This window comes from Raphanus sativus, chromosome 1 (genome assembly GCF_000801105.2).
Source record: "Raphanus sativus cultivar WK10039 chromosome 1, ASM80110v3, whole genome shotgun sequence".
NCBI lineage: Eukaryota > Viridiplantae > Streptophyta > Magnoliopsida > Brassicales > Brassicaceae > Raphanus > Raphanus sativus.
This window is the reverse complement of record NC_079511.1, coordinates 25,476,414-25,495,564: the sequence shown is the minus strand read 5'-3', so window position 1 is coordinate 25,495,564 and position 19,151 is coordinate 25,476,414. Positions and strand designations below refer to the sequence as shown.

The 19,151-nt window shown below is 33.6% G+C and overlaps 4 protein-coding genes across 4 annotated transcripts; 1 reads left to right on the top strand and 3 right to left on the bottom strand.

The window, feature by feature from the left end:
* Positions 1-1,542: 1,542 nt before the first annotated feature.
* Positions 1,543-2,857, bottom strand: LOC108852568 (uncharacterized). The gene is made up of 2 exons (XM_018626073.2): positions 2,340-2,857; positions 1,543-2,258 (listed from the first exon to the last, which is right to left on the bottom strand). Exon 2 carries the CDS (start codon positions 2,252-2,254, stop codon positions 1,814-1,816), a length of 441 nt encoding a protein of 146 aa, XP_018481575.2. The 5' UTR covers positions 2,255-2,258; positions 2,340-2,857; the 3' UTR covers positions 1,543-1,813.
* A 5,087-nt stretch (positions 2,858-7,944) lies between these two features.
* Positions 7,945-10,966, top strand: LOC108810560 (oligouridylate-binding protein 1A). The gene is made up of 12 exons (XM_018582673.2): positions 7,945-8,318; positions 8,688-8,749; positions 8,827-8,929; positions 9,020-9,096; positions 9,175-9,236; positions 9,335-9,422; positions 9,520-9,595; positions 9,691-9,721; positions 9,849-9,968; positions 10,067-10,158; positions 10,233-10,409; positions 10,487-10,966. Exons 1-12 carry the CDS (start codon positions 8,187-8,189, stop codon positions 10,742-10,744), a joined length of 1,278 nt encoding a protein of 425 aa, XP_018438175.1. The 5' UTR covers positions 7,945-8,186; the 3' UTR covers positions 10,745-10,966.
* LOC108810578 (dormancy-associated protein homolog 4) lies at positions 10,824-12,501 on the bottom strand. Its single transcript, XM_018582683.2, has 3 exons — positions 12,067-12,501; positions 11,385-11,478; positions 10,824-11,281 (listed from the first exon to the last, which is right to left on the bottom strand). The coding sequence occupies exons 1-3, from the start codon at positions 12,320-12,322 to the stop codon at positions 11,254-11,256; spliced, it is 378 nt and encodes a 125-aa protein (XP_018438185.1). The 5' UTR covers positions 12,323-12,501; the 3' UTR covers positions 10,824-11,253.
* A 131-nt stretch (positions 12,502-12,632) lies between these two features.
* LOC108839925 (trihelix transcription factor ASIL1) lies at positions 12,633-13,858 on the bottom strand. The gene has a single exon (XM_018612715.2). The coding sequence runs from the start codon at positions 13,755-13,757 to the stop codon at positions 12,852-12,854; it is 906 nt and encodes a 301-aa protein (XP_018468217.2). The 5' UTR covers positions 13,758-13,858; the 3' UTR covers positions 12,633-12,851.
* Between the last annotated feature and the right edge of the window lie 5,293 nt (positions 13,859-19,151).

Genomic DNA, 19,151 nt, shown 5'->3' with positions numbered 1-19,151 from the left:
GAATCCCATGGGCACTGATCCAAAAAGGTATTTGAGAGGGGAAGGAGTCTGATACAATCGGTTCCCATCTTTGTAAAATCAGCATCCAATTTTTGAAGTGGAAAGGAGCTTTTGACAAGATAGTCTGCAAATCTTTCTCAGATTCAAAACCAAATTGGAACAGAGCTGGACCGAGGTTCCTTCCTGAATTTTTTCCCACAACATTCCATTGTTGTAAGAAGAAGTCAACTAAAGCCTTTGGTTTTTGGATAGCTGGATTAGTCACTTTTCCGATGAGGGTAAGTTTGTTGCGCTCTATGAGCTCCGTAACATTCGTCGCCGGAACCTTAACCAGAGGCTTCCGGAGAGGGAAGTCGTCCTCTCTTCCTTTTCCTTTATCCGCCCTCGAGTAGCGGTGCGACATCTTCAGTTACTTGCTGTCGAAGACTGTAGAGTTGTGTGGAGATAAACCGGTAGATTGCAGATGGAGACCAAACTGAAGACTACAAGACTGTAGAAAAAAAGCAGAGTCGAGCAGCAAGAAGACCACAAAACCTGCAGTAAATCACTTTAAAAGACACGAAAGCAGAGAATTACACAGGGTAGTAAGGATCCTCAAACAGGGGAGCTGTCGGAAGTTTGGAAACATAGGACGAGAGGCTCTAGATAGGAGGCCATCTTCTTCAGCTTCAGCTCCAGCGGACTTCTCCGGCGAGATTGGCCGGAAAAGGCGATCCCTCCGACCAAGTCAGGGGAAGAACCCGGAAGTTAAAGGCCAAGGAAGTCTATTAACTGGCGGGTATTACTTCAAATGACGTCAAGATTTGAATCTTACAGAAAGGTTTGGTGAAAAGCAGCCATAAAAGGAATGTCAACGCAGGGGGAAACGAAAGGACCAGCGGTTAAGAGCTCTCTTGGTTAAAGTGTGTGGGAGAAAACGAACTCGGATATATTTTTAGAGTAGACCGTCCTCCCTGAATTTCTCAGGATGATGCTGATGCTTTGTAGATGTGTATACAAATTTCTGTTTGTAGACCTCTTTGTGTACATATTAAATAATAATACGTACCCAAGTAAAACTAAAATATGTATTTCTTTGTCAATAGACTCAATACCAGCTATAATAATAAAATATTTAAAATACAGCTATATAAGCATATTACGAAGCATTATTCCTTGTGGTGATACAACGTTTTTCTTTCGTAGAAGTCGGCCAAATTGTATTTTGAGAAATTAAAAATACTTAGTGGAACCTAGAATCTTCCTCTAATATTTAAATCTCGATTAAATTCGATTACTGAAGACTAGACTAGATTAGATCATGTTCGGCATAATCCCAATCCTGCTCTACCAACAATCTAATCAATAATTTTTCTTTTGGCGTTCGCACACTCAGGATTACACATATTTTTTTGTTACTGTACTTGGTATGTAGTTAAATACAAATTATTATGCTTTGACCATTTTAAAAACAACATTATGGTTTTTTTTTTGTCAAACAGAAGATAAACATGGCCAAAATCAACCATAATTAATTAGTTTAAAATCATCTCGTAAAAAAAAAATTCCAACAACCAGTCTTGTTACCACACTAAAACTTCCATTATTTAAGCACTCATATCAACAATTGACACTGCCACATAAACAATTACAGTATATTACAACAAAACGACATCCTAATTTTCAATTATATTTACATCATATTTTTACTTCCCGATTTTTTTCTTTTTCTTTTTAACCTCTTTTCTGTAATTTTTAATAATATATGTTATTCCTAGTCTTCCTTCACACACACGCTTCCTTCTCAGTTTAATTCCTCGCGGAATATTCGAATCTACACTCCACCGGACAAAGCAGGCAAGCAACTCCCTGCCCCACCAATCACCGCCGCAGCACAAATCACGCCACCGTCCACAGCCGGAACACTCCTCGGCGGAGGCAAAGCTGAAGTCACGACCCTCGGCAAACCCAGAACCAATCTTCTCCTGAACATCTCCCCGATCGCCGATATGAAATCGACAGCCGGAGACGGAGAAGACAAAAACTCGCCGCAAACCCTCGTGTGAATCGCTACGGCCTCATCCACGCCGATCTGTCTCCGGAAACTCTCGTAACTCGCCGCCTCGGAACAGAGCCCGCAGATCAGTTTCCCGGCGTAGAGATTGCGTACGCTCTCTACATACGCCGCCGTGTATTCTTCCGCCATACCGCAACATTCGCAACGCGTGAACTCTGTCTCCGACGACTTCGTGATCGCCATAAAACTCGCAGACATCTCTCTGTGAATTAAAGAACACCAAGTTGGGATTAAAAACAGATTGGTCTCTCTCTGGAATCTGATTCTCAGACAGAACACAAACCTTTTGGTCCGAATCTGATTGTGTGGTGATAAATCTACTAAGATATGTAAATACACGTATGTATGTATGTATGAAAATGATTTTGCTATCTCTCTTTCTCCCACTCTGCTACTTGCGCTTTGCCGTTGAATAGCTTGGAGAAGAAGAAAATCATTTTATTAATAAAAGAATGATCAAATCCAGGAATACCCAGATTTCATTTCAGCGATCAGAAGAAAAAAAACAAATTTTATAACTTTTTGCAAATATTTTTTGGAAAAACACTTTTATTTTTTTGCAGTTTTGCTTTAAACTTTTGATCTTTGATCGTTAATGGAATGAAGGAGATAGAGAAACCAGAAGTATTTATAAGGATTTATTAAAAAAAAAAAATCAGCGACTCTTTCATACACTCTTCATAAACAAAACATTTAAAGATCAAAAGAGGAAATATTAGAATATTTTGATTTGTTCCTTATAATTCCACGTCGGCATAAGTTGTTGCGGATCAGACTGCCGATTGATGATCGTTGTCACTGTGTGGAGTTGCCAGCTGAGCATTTTATTTTGTTTTGACTGATAAACATAAATCGCATTGGGTTGAATGGTCACTGAATATATATAGCTGTAACATGGTTTTATACCGCCAGACTACTACTATCTGATTAGTTCACGTGAATTTTTTAATCGTTTTATATAAATTTATACTAAAAGATTTTTTTTTTTGGTTAACATGTTAAGATTTATATACCAAAAAGTTTTAAAGTAAAAAAACACAAACATCAAAGTTTAAGCAAGAGTTAAATTTGTCGATTATGGGTTTGTTTCTTTTCTACTATAGAAACTAAATTAGTGATTAGAGGAAGATGAGATCATATCTTAAACTTTATCAGAAAATGTAACATTCAGAATCAGATTACTCATCTATATTGTCTTAGGATTAGTTGAATTTAGGTTTACACATATAAAAACAAAAAAAATGAATATTTTATAAATCAAATTGCAATTAATTTCCAAATAAATTAAACGGATTAGACTTAAATCATTTAAAACGTATAAGTTAGAAGATTTGTTTATCATCATGATTTTAACGTGCAGGCTTTACTTGGCAAAAAGTGTCGATTATGGTGTTTGATCTTTGATAATCAGGACAATTATGAAGTGCACGAATGGATGAGACACACACGTGGATGAAGAAGAGTTGAAAGCGTGCAAGATAACTCAAACAAGATCGGGTTAAAATCGCTTGCCTTTAGAGAGGATAACTAACGAAGGTTCATCGACTATTACCATTATTGTATACTTAATTGGTTTTGTTGTGTTGGCAATTATGCATCTGAAGAAGGGTTGCATTAGAACAAGCAAACCTATCGTCATATATTATGACCCATTACGAAGATCGCACTGTTTTTTTCTTTCGGACAGCAAGTAAAATCACAATATATCTCTATATTGTGACGTTGATCATACTTGGTCTACTGACAAAAGTGACGTCCAATACATTGCTGCGCTGTCGATTTTTATTTGTTTGAGAACAATTTCTTCCAGAAGTTTCATCTGTTCAACTGACTTTTAAAGTCGTTGACATTTTGCATGTTCTTAAAGAATAAGAAATCAAGATGCATTTAGACGTGTTTCTGAAGCATAAACATACAATAAAAGCAATTACGCCAACATTTATCAACAAATGGTCTGAGCATTGAAAGTAGGCAACGAACAAATAACACATTAAACATCTATACTATTAAGACTGAAGTACAAATTAAGATTATTTGGAAACATAAATAGTAGTCTAAATTAAAATGGTTTGAAAACATAGATAGCAATATTACGTTATTTTGTTTTCCATATTTTACTTGGTTTAACAATTTCATTAATTATATTACCTTAACAATAATTCACATCATTAATTATAGTACCATAATAATAATAGTACATATTTTTATTTATTAATTAATCAATATAAACATGTGCCAGTTTAAAATCAAAAATATAAATAATTAGATTTTATATATGGTTAAAAGTTCGATTTAGTTTATTTTATCAAAACATTTTTTATTTTAGTTTCAATTCATTGGAAAATTACGTAGTTAAAAACATAATTCAAACACATGTTTTGTGAATAAAATAATAACTTAAATTAAAATAATAAAAATGTGTTACTTTTACTTTTACTGTTACTTAAATTTTCACTTAATATAATAATTTAATAAATAAAAAAACTTTTTTATTTTACTTAATTTAGTTAAACACATAGAAATAGTTGATAATTGATTATTCATTTAGGTACAAATTGTTCATTTCGGATATTGTTTTTTTGTTTCAAAATTAGGTCCATTTCAATATTATAAATTTATGTATGGGTTTTGAGTTGGATTCTTTAAGATTTTGATGAGTTCGGTTTTGATGTATAAAAACCTAAATATATCTAAATAACCAATATGTCTAAAACGGATTCGAATAGTGTATCAAAATAACCATATTACCCGATTCTGTCCAGATCTTTGAATATAGTTATGTTATATGACATCTTAAACACTATTAGCATTAATTATGAAAAATAAATATCAATGTATAAATGTAAAAATTAATACTTGCACGGGTATGGATCAATATCTAGCACATGCTTATATGTACAAAAGAGTGACTGCCACATACGTCAAAAGTAATATATGGTTAAAACTAGAGTTAGTGAGCCCAATATTCAAAAAAACATACATGGTTAAGTTTACAGTCATCTTTTTTTTTTAACAAAAACACACGAGGAGTGTAATCAAAAAAAGTTTCATTAATCAATAAGTGGGAAATACTCTTATATGATATTTAAAACTAGATTTTGATCTACGCTTCGAAAATGTGTTTTTTTTTATTACAAACAAATTTTCATATGAGTTAATATTTTGGGACTGTTGTGCATTTTTATGTTGCAAAATCTTATTTTGTCGAAGAACAATTTTTTAAAAGGATATATAATTTATGAAGTATTTTATTTGAGACTTTTTATGTATACTCTTATGTAATTCTCTTTTAAGTCTGTGCATTTTATTTGGATTTAAAAGAGAATCAAAATTGACATGAAAATAGAGGTTTGGCTACGGTCTGGGTTCAGGGAAAAGTAAATATTGAGTAGTTTTTGGACTTACAGGTGATGGTTTGAGTACGTGTCCTACCTGAAACCCGATTATATATCCAAAATAACTGAAATATTTTGTGTATATTATATATAATTTGGGTATTTCGGATATGCTTTAGGTAATACATATACATATTTTAAGTTTAAGGATTGGGGATTTGGCTGTAGTTTAATTTGAGTTTTAGGTTAAATTTCAATATATATATATATGTATGTATATATATGTATGTATATATATTGTGTATTCAGATAAAATCTTAGGTATTTTTTATTTTTTGGATCAAATTTCAGGTGAAATTTGTGGGATTTTTAGGTATTTGAATATTGTTCAATTATTTGTTTTGGTTTTTATGTATTTTTCATGTTTCAGGAGTTTTTTGGATTTTTGGATTTTTTGAATTTTTTACCCAATTATTTTCCAAATATTTGAATTATAGATCATAACCTACTTATATCCGAAAGGATTTAACTCAAACCTAAACCGAAAATTTTCAAATATCTAATTAGGTCAAAATGTATAGGACCTGAAGGTTTCATGTCCGAAAATGATCCATACCGGACTCGAATATCCATTTACCCGAATTAGTATCTTTTAATAAGGTATTCATTTTCAGAGCGTTAATCAATATAACTCAAATGAAAGAGTATAAAAGAAGAATAATATTTTAACCTCATTAGAATGTATGTAGACGGACCAATAAATATTCATAAAATAAAATTTAGACAGTATCCTGATTGGTTATAACATACTAATTCTCGTTTAAATCTATATATAATTGATAAATATTTTAGTAACCTTTTAAAACCGTTAATAGATATGTGATTATATTTTATTTTTTATATAGGTTCGTATTTGAACTGTTAATTAGGTTACAATAAATGAAATAGTATTATAATGTATGTATAGTCACATGTTTATTTAAATGTTAGAAGATATTAATATTTGGTCGATATAATAGGTGTTAGCTATAAATATTTGGTTATATGCAATAATTTGAGCTAAAAATGAATAGGTGTAACAATTTTTCTAAGTAATTTTTTTAGAATAATTCTTTTTAATAATATATATAACAATTATATTTTGTAAGGGTCAACAATTTTATCTTATTAGATCTTTGAGTAAAAGGTACATGTAAAAATGTTTTCTACAAATATTTACATGAGTCATATGACCTACATAATACTAGGTTAGCTCTGCCACTGCCATCACTTATACCGTTCTGAAAGTATACGGAAAACAAACACTAAAAACCAACAAAAAACCTCAAATGTTCCTCTATGTCAAATAACAAATATAGCACGTGATAAAAATCAAGTACAACTTTTTTTTTTTGATAGAAAAAAAAAAAGAAAAAGAAGGTTAACCCAAAATCAAGTACAACTTACAAGCCAAGATGACGCAATCAAAAAAGGTTAACCCAAAACTACAACATGGATTAAAAAAACATCAGGGAAGTTTAACGAATTTATATTAAAGAAAAAAAAGAACTAGATGCGAATAAAATTAAGCGATTTACACACAAATTCTACAAAGATTCAGTAATTTGCATGTATGGAAAAAAAACACATGTTTAAATGTGAAGCCCACCTCCTGATCACTCGAAATGATGATAATGACCCTATGCCTTGTTTTCTTTATGTATACAGCATAAGAGTTTCGTAATGATAATTATAACTTAGAATGATTCTGTCGAGAGGTTATGTCAGAGAAGATGAAGTTCTCGGCATCGACGGTGAAAAGAAGTGTTCCGGCAGAGAAGTCTAAAAAACTATAATATGAAATATGAGAGGAGAGAGGAGTTATTGCATCGATTATTGTGAAAAGTGAAGTATTTGACTCGTAATTGACAGACATGAGACTGTTTGGAGTAAGGATTTCAACTGAGATATCAAAGAGATTGAGATGGATTTGGGATGATTTCTTAGCAAGGGTTCTGAAAAAAACCAGAGAGATTGTGAGAGGAATTGGATCGTATCTACAGAGAAACCAAAAGATTTTAGAGAGATCAGATAGTTATTTTCGAAATAATAGTATATCGATAGTGAATATAATCTCTCTTGTTACAAGTAATAATGAGATATAGTGTTCGAGGATGTATTAGATGTTAGGTTGAAGTATTAGATTATAGGGGTGCTACAGACATTAAAAACACGTCATTCAGAAAGGATGAATTCCATAATCACAAATATGCAAATTTTTCAAGGATGAATTCCATAATCACAAATATTCACAAATATGCAAATTTTTCTTGTATATACACGTAAATTTAGGACTTGGGCTGGGCCGTCAACAATTGTTTAATTATTGGTCAGTCACGTAAGTAACTCTGCAATTATTTATACCGTGTGTGCGTCTCTGTTTGAGCCGTGGGCTGGGCCGCAAAGAACCAATAATTATAATTGGTCAGTGAGGGAATCTAGTCTTAACAGCCCCGTGACATTAGTATCTACTCTTCTCTGTATCAGAGAAATCGTCCTACTGCTATATATGGTCACCAGTCTCGTACAACCCTTTCTTTACTCCATCCATTCACAATAGCGTTCAATTTCTGTTTTCTCTCTCCTCTCTTATTTCTCTTTTTTTTTTCCTTTTCTTTTTTTTTTCTTTTTTTTTTTGCTTCTTCGTTTTTAGTTGATTTCGAACCCTAAGCTAAAAAGAGGAAAGAGGTCTTTTCTCGGGAAACAAAACAGATATTTTCTATCTCATCTCATCTCGCAGTGAGAAAAAAAAAAAGATGCAGAATCCGAGGCTCAAACAGCAGCAGCAGCAGCAACAAGCAATGATGCAGCAAGCTTTGATGCAACAACACCACTCTCTCTATCATCCTAGCCTCATGGCTCCTCCTCCTCCTCCTCCTCCTCCTCAGGTTTCTCTACCTCTTTCCAAATTAGGGTTTTCTCTGTAAATCCCCGATTCGCCCTCTTTCTCTCTGTACCATGAAAAGTTTCGAGCTTTTGATCATGTGTTAGGGTTTCGAGCTATTAATTAGGTTTAATTTTGATGGGTCTTTGATTTCGAGTAGAAAAGCTGTGATTTTTGAGCTTTTGATCATGGGTTAGGGTTTCGAGTTAGTGATTCTGTTTAATTTGATGGGGCTTTTCTGTAATTTGATTGGTCTTTTTATTACAAGTAGAAAAGCTGTGATTTTTTAAGTTTTGGCATTTGTCTAAATTGGTCTTTTTGTTACAAGTAGAAAAGCTTTGTTTTTTAAAGCTCTGAGCATTTGTCTGTGCAGATGGAGCCTCTACCAAGTGGAAACCTTCCTCCTGGTTTCGATCCCACCACTTGCCGCAGTGTGTAAGTGTTTCGTCTGAAAGTTGTTTTCTTTCTTCGATTTCTTCTTGTAATAAATGATGACTTTTGGGGGTTTGCAGGTATGCTGGCAACATCCATACGCAGGTCACTGAGGTTCTTCTTCAAGAGATTTTTGCAAGTACCGGCCCTGTTGAGAGCTGTAAGCTCATCAGAAAAGATAAGGTTGGTGTTTCGCAAGACCACCCCTTCTTTCAGTTTTGGTTTTTTTTTGTGCTAACTTATTCAAGTGTTTGTGTTTTCACTTTTTGTCAGTCATCATATGGATTTGTTCACTACTTTGATCGACGATCTGCTGGTTTGGCTATCATGTCTCTTAACGGAAGGCATCTGTAAGCATCTGGAATTGATACTTCTTGTTTAATCTGTTTTATACGTTCTACTAGATTTGTAATACTGGATTTTAACAGGTTTGGACAGCCTATCAAAGTTAACTGGGCGTATGCTACTGGTCAAAGGGAAGACACATCAAGTAAGTTCTAGTTAGGACAGATTAAATGATTACACAAAGTATTGCAATTTTTTTGGTTGCTTGTTCCTTGAGAGAGTCTAATGAGTTTGTGAATGCAGGCCATTTCAACATTTTTGTTGGAGATCTCAGTCCAGATGTTACTGATGCAGCTTTGTTTGAAAGCTTTTCTGCCTTTAACACTTGCTCGTAAGCTCTTTTTTCTTATATCAATACTGATTACATAATTTTATCTTATTGATTATAGCCTGGGTTTTGAGAGTCAGTATCTGTTATTTGTATGTAGGGATGCAAGAGTAATGTGGGACCAGAAAACTGGACGCTCAAGAGGCTTTGGGTTTGTTTCCTTCCGCAATCAGCAGGTTTTGCTATTTCTTCAAATCATTGGTGACTGTTTACTTTAGCTCCATTCATGTTTTCATATTGATTGATTTTAATTGTTACATTTAATCTGCAGGATGCTCAAAATGCCATAAATGAAATGAATGGTAAGAATTATTATATAGCAGTTATTTTTGCGGATTAAACTTTGTATTTAGTATTGAGTTATTTATATATATCTTAATATAGTTTTGTCAGTAGTATATTTTTTATGTTTCTTTTACCTGCTCTCAGGTAAATGGTTAAGTAGCAGACAAATCAGATGCAACTGGGCGACAAAAGGTGCTACTTTTGGCGATGACAAACATAGCTCTGATGGAAAAAGTGTCGTTGAACTCACAAACGGCTCGTCAGGTTTACTTCTGATTACTTTTTGCAAACTCTGTTATTTTTCTTACTTTCTCTTGAAGATCAGATTGATGAAGATTTACTTTGATTTACTACTTGAGCAGAGGATGGTAGAGAGATCTCAATCTCAAACGAAGAAGCTCCTGAAAACAATCCTCAGTATACCACTGTGTATGTAGGAAACCTCGCTCCTGAAGTAAGTTGTCAGATTTTTAAAAAGAACTGCTCGCTCCTGATTTGGCAGGTCCTGACAGATGTTAGTTTTTGCAGGTAACTCAGCTTGATCTTCACCGCCTGTTCCATACACTTGGCGCTGGAGTGATTGAAGAGGTCCGTGTCCAGCGAGACAAAGGCTTTGGTTTTGTGAGATACAACACTCATGATGAGGCTGCTCTTGCTATTCAAATGGGCAACTCTCAGCCTTTCCTCTTTAACAGACAGATAAAGGTACTACTAACTAACCCTTGCCTGTAAATTGGTTTAACTGGTTTTCACCTAAACCGATTCATTTGATAAATTTGCAGTGCTCATGGGGAAACAAGCCAACTCCAATAGGCACAGCTTCAAACCCGCTTCCGCCACCAGTGCCAGTGGCAGTCCCTGGTCTGTCCCCAATGGACCTTTTAGCCTATGAGAGGCAACTGGCTTTAGCCAAGATGCACCCTCAGGCTCAGCATTCTCTAAGGCATGTCAATGCAGCTGGAGCAAGTGCAGCAGCTATGTACGATGGTGGTTTTCAGAATGTAGCTGCGGCGCATCAGCAGCTCATGTACTATCAGTAATAAACTCTTTGGTGTCTTGGCGCTAAGATACCTTTTCTCCTTTTTTTTTCCTTCTTAATTTTATCACTTTCTTGTTTCCTTTTTCTAGACCTTGTTCAGAGTCTCTTATGTATGTGTGTCTCTCATTTGAAGTCGTTGATTCTATATGTATGCTTCTTGGTTTGTAACCTATGAGTCTTACTTGGCTTGTATGCCAAGCAATAAAATAACGTTGAAATAAAAGGGGGTTGGGTTTGGGTTCCAAATTTCCTGGGGTCTAGACATGTTGTTTGTCTGAGAGGGAGGTAGTGTCTTATATCGTGGTTTTGTAATGGTCAACTTGGTCCAAGTATTTATCTTTTGATTTATGTAATAGTTGTAATAATTTTATGGTTTGTTATATAATACTAAATCATTGTTAAAAAGAGACATTATTTAACAGTTACCATATCAGTAAATTTTTGCATATTACATGCATAGGTTATTAATATTTACACACAAAAACCCGTAGAACTTTCTTCTCTTTCTCTTCAACGGTCCAATGCGTTTATCACAATCCTGTATTTTAGCATAAACACATAGCAGAAAGGATTATATGTAATGTAGTTACATATATAAGTGAATCCATGAGGAAATTAAGTGATGCAGATATTATACTAACCATTCATAAGTAGTGAAACTCGAGGCATCAACTTCACCAGCGGATGGGGTTTTATCGGCGCTGAATGGTCCAAAATTATCACATGGTGTCCCAGCTGCATATAATGCGTTTATCAACATGAGGCTTTAATTGCTATATCAAAATGCGATTTTTGATAAGCTATAATGTTATTTTATTTTGCTTACTTAACTTTATGGGAATATCTTTAGTTTTGATTTATTTATTGTGTTCTTCTGTAAACTTTCATTGAACATACCAGTTCATTCGTTCTCCAAAAATTCAAACTCTAATAATCAGCATTCATATGTTAATATGATTGCACCCAAAAAACATTCATTCTGTTCTTCTCTAATTTATATTAATTGCTATTTATTCTTTAATTTAACAAACAATGATATGTTAAAGAAATGTATTCAAAATCTATCATTACGTGACACCTTTAAAGTTTAAACCATGCATACGCATGCGTACAAGTCTCAATGGAAGTAGCAAAGTATAGATGCATGTGTTATGGAATGATTGAATGTTATAAAAATTAAAATGCATAATCTATCATAACTTTAATAACTTCCTAATTGAAGAAAAAAACAAATTAAATTTTCTTTTGAATCTGATTTGTGGTTAGTTCCTAATTGTATCGTAAATTAATCTTAGTTTTATTAAAGGAAGGAGAAATAAATACGGGTTAGAGGCGTTCTCGGGGTGCTCCTTGACCCGGTCGGAGAATCCGGAGCACGACCCGGACCCATCTTCAATTTCCGGAGCCCACGAACATTGTTATTCCCCTTGGTAACGACAATGCTTCTTGTGACTTGATCGGTGGAGAGAGGAGGAGATTGGACAGTGGCTAATGAAACATGCTTTCTCAATTTTCCCAGACCATTTTCTGGAGTTGGTCCGGCCACCGTGTCATCCCACAGCTTGTGTAAGAACCCCATCCGATCAAAATATTATCTAAAAAAATATTTTGAAATTATTTGGGTTTTTATTTTAATGTCTCTTAACCTTTCATTATTTCTCCTGCGAGGAGAATGGTTTTATAGAGGCGATGGAGAAAGAGAAGCATTGAATATATTTAGTGAGGTTAATTATTAGCTCTAGCTTAATTAAGGAGGTTTTAATTATGGATTATGATGCTGCTACCTAATCAATGGTTTCTTCCTAATGTTTCTCTAATCTCAATGTACTTAAAGACACGGTGAGTATATTCTTATAAGTTGTGTCTCTTTTCAGGTTTATACCAAGACAAGTGTGAATCTTTGTTTCTGATTCTAAGAAAACAGAAACATGTTTCAGACAAGATAACATAACAACAACAAGGTCATCACAGTTCTCTGAACCCCTGCAATAAACTTCTACATTTACATATCCCACGAAGTACAACAACATCAAACCCTAAGCCAGCAATCTAAATAAGTTTTTTAATCATAGCAAATTACCATAATCTTAACATTTGTGTTCAAATTGTCAGCTACTTACATCGCCATTAATCTTAACATTATCATCATCATCACCGTCACGCTTGCTCCTCTCCTCTTCTTGATTGTTCTGCGTTATCTCCATTTGAGTTTTCAAGAACTGCATCCTCTGCAACTCCATCTCCTTGGCAAACTCCATCCTCTCCTTCTCCAACTCCATCATCAGCTTAAGCTTCGCAGTTTCCGCCTTCTCATAAGCCTGGGTGAACCCAAGTATCGCCCTCGCCACATCTCCAACTCCAGACTCATCCATCTTCACCCGCTTCGGAGGGAGACTCTCAGGAGAAGGCTCAGGTTGAGGGTCAGGATCAGAGTCAGAGTCAGTGTCGGAAGCACTTCGTTTCCTAAAATGCCACCTCATTGGACCCCCCGAGCTACTAGTACTACGCGCTGGAGCCTTCCCGCCACCACCACCGATCAAAGCCTCGAGCTTTTTGAAGAAAACCCATTTACTAGGCCCATTCTTGGCCTTTTCTTGCTTATACTTCTTCTTAACCGTATCGATCCTGTTCTTACACTGAACATCCGTTTTGGCGTACTTGCATTGGCCACTCTCGTTCACGATCTCAGCCACTTGGTGCCACTGCTGCTGCTTCAACGTTCCTTTCCCCGGCTCCGAGAATCGATCCCCCCACGCTTCGATTAGAACTTTCGTCGCTTCCTCGCTCCAGCAATCGTCTCTTCCTCCTCCTCCGCTTCCGCTTCGTCCGTTTTTGTTAACGGTAACGGTAACGGAGGGAGTGTGAACCGTTAAAGTCAACGGAGATTGTTGAGAGGAGGAGGAGGAGGGAGGCCGTTTCGTCGCTGAGGCGACCGTGACGTCGTCGCTCGTAGGCATAATCGGAGCTGGTGAGAGGGAATCACGTGGAGATTGAGTCTCGTCTTCGTCCTCCATGTTGGTTAATTTTTGGGTAGATCTGAGATTGACTCACCGGCGAAAGGGATAAGGTCGCCGGGTGAGTAATCTCTCCGATTTTAATTTGACGAAAAGGCCCATCACCCTCTCCAGTATAATAATATAGTTATTATTTGCACTAGGTGTTTTGCCTGCACATGCGGGCATAAATTTCTTATAAATACTTATTAGTTTATTTCTTATTAATCTAAAACCAGCATAATAAATTATTATTTATGTTTTTAAATAGTTAAATCAAACATCAAAATATTTATATATATTTATTATTTTTAAAACACTCATATCTTAGAGATAGTTTAGAAATATATTTATATTTTTTTGTTGACTAATATTTAATAATAAATTATTTTGTATCTTAATTTTTTTAACTTTTATAATTAAAATATTGTTTTCAGATAGGCACAAAAACAGAATATATATAGAAGAATTATCTTATTTTTGATAATTCTAAAATATTATTTTGTAATCAATTATTTAATATAGCATATAACATATAAACTTTATATCATTAAAATAAATTAGTGAATAGTTAGAAATTAATAATAAATTAATAACTTATCTAAAAGTCTAAAACCTAATAAAAATATGACAAATAAGAAAAACTAATATAACATATAAATTTAATATTAATATTAATAAAATAAAATTCTTTTGTATTTATATAGAATATTCATCAAAACTATTATTTTAAATTAATGATTTAGTGACTCAACTCAAAATAAATAATACATCAACGATAATTTAGGTTAAACTTAATAAAAATATGACAAATAAGCAAAATTAGCTAAAATTATAGAGAACATGACAAGTAAGCAAAGTCACTTCATAAATAATAGTATTGATAGATGAGAGTTGTATGGTTTTTGAGACGGACTTTCTATTGAATTGTATAAAGGGAGGAAAAGCTTACAGCCCATGAAGGGTAAGTGAGTTTGGGCTCTGAGCCCACAGTTTAAAATTTTATTTATACAAAAAAACCAAAGTTGATAGGAGGGATGGTAGAGAGATATCGGAACCAAAGTTGAAGTATATGTGAAACCGCTGAAGTATATGCGAAAGTTTGAAATAATCTATTTGATGGAGAAAGAACAAGTATAATCTATTTGATGGAGAAAGAACAAGTATACAACTTCAAATATACTCATAATATAAATCTACGAAACTAAAAGTTTAATTTGTTAAAAACTTTCAAAATTTATGAAATATTACACTATCATAGAAGGTGACAATAAAAACTATTTTACCGATTTTATATATATTTATAAGTTAAATAATGAAATAATGATCCAAAAATATAGAAGAAGATACAAATAAATATGAAAGTTTGAAACAATATATCCAATAAAAAATAAACGGAAAGTTATTTTGTTTTAAAAAGTGATAGACACACCTCATCTACTATATTAATTAGATTTTGACCCGCACAATCGTGCGGATATTTATTTTCATGTTTATATATATATTTTGTTTATTTAATTAGTATATATTTTAAGATTATTCATATATTTAAATGTTTAAATCACTATTTCAACTACAATAATTTTATAGTTTTCATGCTGTTAATTAACTAACTATTTCAAATGATCACATATAAATAAATAAATAAATAAATATAGGGGAAATTTTATTTATACACTTTTCTTGGTACCACTTTTCATATATACACTAAGAAGGAGAACATTTTCAAAAATACCTAAATCATTAATTGATAAAAGACAAGAACACCTCTCTCACAATCTAACCTAATTTCTTATCATTTCTTTTGCCGAGAGAAATCTTCGTTGAGCTCAACGACAGAGACGACAACGCGACGAGATTGAGTGATGACGATGGCGACGCGACAAGACCGAGTGACGACGGCGAGGATGAGATCGAGCATCGACGGCGAGGATGAGATCGAGCATCGACGGCGAGGATGAGATCAAGCGAAGACGGCGGCGGTGAGGACGAGATTTGAGTGATGACGATGGCGACGCGACAAGACCGAATGACGACGATGAGATCGAGCGACGACGGCGAGGATGAGATCGAGCATCGACGGCGAGGATGAGATCGAGCGAAGACGGCGGCGGTGAGGACGAGATCGAGAAAGCCATTGGAGGAACTAAATCAGAACGCGATTAAAGGAGACAACAAGGAGAAGATGATAAAAAGAGAAAATGAATCTGCTTAAGTCACGAAACCTCAAGTGATAAGCAGAAGCAGATCGTTGAGGAAATCACGGGACTTCGATTTCAGTCTAGAAACGTTGTTGTTGCAATCAAAGGAAGAAGACGACAAGAGCAGTTACACAGCGCTGTTGCTGAAAGATATCAAGAATTTCCATGGGGGAGAGTAGTCACGATGATGAGAAGGAGGATCTGTTTAGTCTTCTTCCGTCTTGTGTTACAAAAGCTTTATAAAATTAATTTATAATACTTTATAAAATATCTACTGCAGACTATAAGTTAATTATAAACTAATTTATAACGTTTTGTAAATCATTTGAATCTAGCTCCAATGGAGTTTGTACTTGCAAAACTCAACCCAATCCACTGCGTACATACCGAAACAGGCTCAAAATTATCAGTCTTGTGTCTCCTCCACCTCACTCTATTGCTCATAAAGCAGAGCTGAAATATGCCAAACACAAAATGTGAAAGATTTACCACTGTTGCCACCATCTCTGAACCATTTTCTTCTAGTGTTTTGGACAAAGAGATAGTTGGTACTGCAGCCTGAGACTGAAAACAACTGAATCTCAATATCTCAAGATTTATAAATTCTTACAAATTTTTTATAATTCTCATGTAAATGTTTGTAAATTATTTATAATTATTTACAAAATCATTTTCTAACCAAAAGAATCATTATTGTATGTGTAATTATAGAATTCATAAATATTCTGTAATGATTTATATCATCTTATAAGGGTTTATAAGAGCTTTTTCTTTTGTGTTGATGGGTTTAGGACATATTTATAAGAGTTGATAAAATATATATGAAATATAAATCTATTTATAACAGTTTATAAATATATTTATAAATATATTCCAAAGATTAAAATTTATTAATCTTCATAACACAATTTATAAGAGTTTATAAAATAAGATTATGGTCAAATGAAAAGTCTAATTTAAGTACAACTAGATTTTATAAGGGTCTATCAATAATTTATAAGAATATGTAAATGTTTTATACGGGTTTATAAAATCATTTATAAGGGTTTATAAAATCATTATTTATAAGAATTTATAAATTCATTTATAAGAGGTAATATAAGAGTTGTATAGGTTTATAAATCAACTAAAAGAGTCTATAACCATTTAGAAAGCCTTATAAAATAATTTATAATGATTTGTATAATGATTTGTATAATAATTTATAAAAATTTATAAGGGTATGCAAATAATTTATAAGAGTTTATAAAAACAATTTATAAAGTTAATACACCATTATGAAGGATTATAAAAAATTTATAAGGGTATGTAAAATCAATGGTAAGAGTATATAAACCATTTATAAAGGCATATAAAACATGTTATAAAATCTATAAACCATTTATAAATGTTTATAATAAAGTTATGAAAGTTTATAAATAATTTATAAAGGGTATGTATACTACTAATAAGGGTTTATAAAAACTTTATGAAAGCTTATATTCAATTTATAAGGAATATTATAAGAGTTGTATAAGTTTATAAATCAACTAAAGAATCTATAACAATTTAAAAAGACTTATAAAATTATTTATAATTGTTTGTATAATAATTTATAAAGGTTTATAAAAGTATGTAAATAATTTATAAGGGTTTGTAAAATTAATTTATAAAGTTTATACACCATTTATAAATGATTATAAAACAATTTTGTTTGCTAGATTGTGTTAGCAATGAGATATCTTCAGATACAGCAACCACATTAGCACCAAACAAGATCAGATTCAAGGTTTATAAAAGTATGTAAATTATTTATAATAGTTTATAAACTATTTATAAGGTGTACAGATGATTTATAAATATTTATAAAGTCACTATAAATGATTCATAGTCTTTTATAAGGCTTTATATATTACAAAGGTTATTTTTAAAAGGGTTTATAAAACTATTTACAAGAACTTATAAGCTATTTATAAAAGTTTATACATTTGATGCCAAAAAAAAGAGTTTATACATTTATTTATTGCAGATGTATACATTTATTTCAGGGTTAAAGAGTACTTTGACGGTGGTGAATTTGCTGCAGATGTTCTACATCTTCTAGAGGTTGTTGTAATTGAAGATGCTGGTCACTTCGTTAACCAAGAGAAACTCAAGAGGTCACTGCGCACATCAGTGACTTCTTCACCAAGCTTCAGGACAACAAGAAAAGCTTCTAGGGTTCTTGGCTGTTGCGTTGCCTCTCAAATAACATTCTTGTTTTTTAAGTGTTGTACTTCGAGCATATTATGAATAAGATTTTGATATTATAAAAGCTTAATGTAAGTGACTCAACACACGATGAATCCAGTAGAAACAAAACCTAAACATATTGTCTGAAGCAAGCACACGAGAAGCAACAATTCACTAATGAGAAGCAAACGAGAAGCAACGAGAATAGAGATTTAAGTAAAGAAGCAAACAAACACTCTGAGAATCAAGTTCAAAAACGCAGAGATAATGTTTCTTAAACCTTGAAACCTCAGCTCTTCCTCTTTCCTCTGGCCTCTCAAACTTCCTTCCCTTGGACCGAACATACGGCTTGGAGTGACTGTGTGGCACACCAGGAGCAGGGCCGAAATGCTTCACTGCCTCATGTGAGTTCTCAGGTCCCCTAAGAAGAACCTACACACAAGAAACAAGTTAACTATTAGATGGCGTGGATTTTGATAAAATGAAGAAGATCAGTTTTGGTTGAGAGAGATATTATTACAGTGTTCTGTCCCAAAGGAGCTCTGATAGCAAGCTGGTAAAAGAGCAACGACGGGTTTACCATGACAAACTCAACGAAACCGATTCTAGTTGGATGATGATGATCTCCCAGAAGCCTTAGACGTAAAACCTCTCCACACAGCCTCAAAGAAGAGTTTTATGTCCGTTTGAGTGACACCACTAGACTTGCTTCTGCCACTGTTTGCAGATTGATCCTTGGATTGCTTTGCTTTGCTGGTTACAACCTCGTAAATGGTTGGAAGATCATTTATCATCTGGAACAGCCTCATCCTGAAACAAATTCATTCAACTCAGAGGCAAGAAAACTACAAGTTACCACCAAACAATGTGTACAAGAACATAGAACAGTGGGAAGAGAAGGAAAAGTTATACCTCTAGTTTTTATCAAAAGAGAAACGTGCACCAATGTAAAAGGCAGCAGAGATGAGCCAAGAATCCGAGTGAACTGCAATCAGAGAAACCC